The 3590-nt window shown below is 41.3% G+C and overlaps 1 protein-coding gene across 1 annotated transcript in view; it reads right to left on the bottom strand.

The window, feature by feature from the left end:
- Positions 1-2153: 2153 nt before the first annotated feature.
- poln (polymerase (DNA directed) nu) overlaps positions 2154-3590 on the bottom strand; it is a 56076-nt gene continuing 54639 nt past the window's right edge. Inside the window, exons 26-27 of the mRNA XM_034106587.1 lie at positions 3166-3227; positions 2154-2658 (exon numbers count right to left, since the gene is read on the bottom strand). Of these exons, the coding sequence (XP_033962478.1) occupies positions 2575-2658; positions 3166-3227 (146 nt within the window). The 3' untranslated portion in view covers positions 2154-2574. The remainder of the gene's footprint in view (positions 2659-3165; positions 3228-3590) is intronic.

Below are 3590 nucleotides of genomic sequence, written 5' to 3'. Positions count from 1 at the left end.
GATTCATTAAGCTTTTATATGTTGCAACGGTTAACTTATTCTTTCTTCCTAAGGTGGCACAGGAGGGCGATGATTATGTATTGGTTTTATAAGGTAATCATTGGATTTAAAGTGATTTAAGTGCTGCAGGGTCTACTTACACATCTCACCGTCGCCATGGCAGCTAGGGGGAAGCTCATGCTGTTGCCCTTGACAACTGGAGTCTTCAGAGGGACCCTTGGGCCTCGGCTGCAGGTCATCACTCAGCCAGATGATCATAATCATAAGCTCATTGTATCCTTTAAAAGATACAAGAATACAGTAACATTAGGAAAGAGAATGGAGGTCATAACACAATGGGTTTCAGTCATGCATTTATTATTAGATAGAGGACGACAGGCATCATGTTTGAAGTATTCTTCTTATTGCAATACCCTTTTAAACACTGAAATAAACACAAATGTAAGTACAGATGGTGAAAAAGTGATGTGCTAGTACCCTTTAGAGACAATAGTAGTTATTTCACTTGAATGAAAATAGCATTTAAGATTGTAAAAATACTTATAAGTAAAAAGAGTGAAAGATGAACTCTCTCTTTGGGATGTTAGCCTTTGCAGAACATGTGCATGCACTCAAACCCATACTATAACACACTATAGGAAAGGGAACACCCCAAGGAGCATAATAGGGCCCCTTTAACCTACACTGAAAAGAAAGTGGAGTGACATTTACTTTAGGTAACAATATTCCACGCAGAAATTCTAAGTAAATGTAACAACCTGTACTTCAAGTAGCATCTACTTACAGCTAGGAAGTGTTTGTTACTAACGGGAATCAAGTAAGCTTTACTGTCAAATTTCAGTTTGTGTACGTACATTTCACTTTCTATTGCATAGTAGATTTTACTTAAAGGTCCCATGGCATGGCCATTTCTACTGATCATAATTCCATTGTTGAGGTTTATTAAAATAGATTTATATTGTTCAATTTTCCAAACTCACATTGGTTTCTCACACAGCATCTCTGTATAGTGTATTCACTCTCTGTCCTAAACGGCTTGTTGGAGCTCCTGCCCCGAAATTATTCGTTTTTGTTTAAACTCCATATTTTCTTTGAGCACCACTTGCTCTAGAATTTGCACAAACAAGTCTCACTCAAGCCATCTAAAAGGGAGGGGAGGGGGGGGGGGGGGGGGGGGGGGGGGTGCACCCTTAAACCACAGAACAATGAGAGAGGGGCAGATTTCCATAACACTGTCTGCTTCTCTGGCTCTGTGCTGCTCATACTGACCCGGTGAGAAAAAGCTTCCTTCACATCGGCACACGGACAACACATTCCCGTCAGTGGCTTCCACAAAGTGCGGCTGAAAAATAAAAAGACCTGGAAGACTGTGAATACATGAGAACTGTGGGCGGATCCTTTGAAAACGTTGACGACTCTTTAAATTAATGAGGTGATCATTTAAATACGTAATAAGGTTGAGGCTTTGTTACACATGTCACAAGGTGCCTGAAATGGCCGTGACACATTTTGTAGTCCCAAAGGGTCTTCATTGGACGGATAACAGGGGCCGAAAGAGCCTCTTAGGGGGCTGCCAAAGACAAGGAAACGCGGTCAGTGTGCCTGGAAGCTGGTGACATGAGAGCATTTGTGGAATGTGCGTATCTGTGTGTGAGCTAAAAATGAGATCATCTGTTTTGAATCAGCTGAATGCTACTTACAGTAACACACAAAAAGAAGAAGCTTATTATTGGAGAAAGCGACCCTGATCTCAATGGGATTAAAACACTAGAATATCCGCTACATGACTTTCTATAAATTCATTTTTCACTCTTGGAATTCCTCTCTTTAATCATTTATTGCCAATAAAGGTTGAAAGGATTATTGAAAGGGGGATATTAATTAAACTAATTTGTAATTAAATTCAAGCTTATTATGCTGCTTTAATTGAGCTACGACTCGGCTATTAAGAGCATCAGCTCTAAAAATGCTTTCAAATGTAACATGCAAATGATTGTGAGGAATTCATTGAGCATTAGCGCCGAGTGTTTGTAAAAGAAACCTGCAAAAGGAAACTGGAGGAGAAAAATCACTGGGTTCCTGACTTCCTGTCAGAGTGAAGCAATGTTTATTCGACACTTAGAAAGCATTACAATAATAAATACAAGGACGTTTTCACAGTACAGAACACAGTACACTATTAAACATTATATTAATAACCATTTTATGAACTAATAAATATCAAGCACTCTCAAACATAGGGATTCACCTTGGCAACAAGCGTCGGGCTGAATAAGAGAGTGTGAAAACAGGATGGAGGATGGAGGAGAGCAATCCAGTCTCCTACCGTTGCCCCCGGATACGGATAGAGTGAAAGCAAGAACTGGGAGCAGGAAAGAGCTGCAGCTGCCTGGTTTCCATAGCGATGTGGATGCAGGACAAGCAAGAAAGATTAGGAGAGAGACATGGAACAAGAAACTGGGGAGGCAAATGTAACAAGAGGGGAAGGGAGCAGTGCAAGAAAAGTATATATATTTTGTTTAAGGGGGAGTGGTGATAGAAGCATTAAGGTAGTAAAAAAGGGGGTTGGGGGTCTCAAAGAGAAGCAGAGGGAGACATGATGAGCTCAGACATGGATCCCCACGACTTTCCGCTGGAGACTGCCACCTTCAGGGGGACCTGGAAAACAAACGCACACATACTCTAAATATAAGAGATGGGAAAGGTGCCAGTGTGTCGATGTACACGTCGTGCAGATGTCGGTCACAGTGACCTACATTGATTTAGACTCACCTAATTATCCTTATGGAAGATCAGCCAATAATACAGAGGCACATTTTTAAATCACTAATGCAAATTAAAGCTATCATTTACAGAAAATCCTATAGAAATTGATTTAGATACAGATGAATTACCCTGTGGCTTCTTGCGCAGTCCACTGATGTTTTATTGTAAAAGCAGTCAGGATTTTTGATGTAATCGGTAGGTTGAAGGACGAGAATATTCCATGTTGTACTTAAGAAAGTTGTGTTTCAATCACCATACTTAAACATTGTCCTCGAAATAGGTACGTGGCCTAATTGCAGTCTTTCTTTGATGTGTTACACAGCAAAATAATTAAAAAGACACAATAAATGACACTATAATATCAGCGAATGATGGTAATGTCATGTTCCACTGTCTCACCTTAAGATGGACTCCTAGATGGTCGATGTGCTGCAGGGACTCCATGGTGCTCTTCACCAGACCTGCACACAAAACAACACGTAGACACATGTATAAATGACTTCAACAGTGACCATAGCTGTTGCATTGTGGGTAACGTAGGCATAGAAAGAAGATTTCATAAAAAAAATGCTGCGTCAATTGACTTTTAATAACGTGGTGGCTCTCTCTTTAAACTTACATTGACGTATCCATCCATCCATCCATCTTCTCCCGCTTATCCGTGGTCGGGTCGCGGGGGTAGCAGTTCCAGCAGAGAGCCCCAAACTTTCTTTTCCCTGGCGACATCAACCAGCTCTGACTGGGGGATCCCAAGGCGCTCCCAGGCCAGCGAAGAGATATAATTCCTCCACCTGGTCCTAGGTCTACCCCTTGGTCTCTTCCCA

Source organism: Pseudochaenichthys georgianus, chromosome 18 (genome assembly GCF_902827115.2).
Source record: "Pseudochaenichthys georgianus chromosome 18, fPseGeo1.2, whole genome shotgun sequence".
Classification (NCBI taxonomy): domain Eukaryota; kingdom Metazoa; phylum Chordata; class Actinopteri; order Perciformes; family Channichthyidae; genus Pseudochaenichthys; species Pseudochaenichthys georgianus.
Note: the sequence above shows the minus strand (reverse complement) of the source record. Positions and strands in the feature narration are given on the sequence as shown.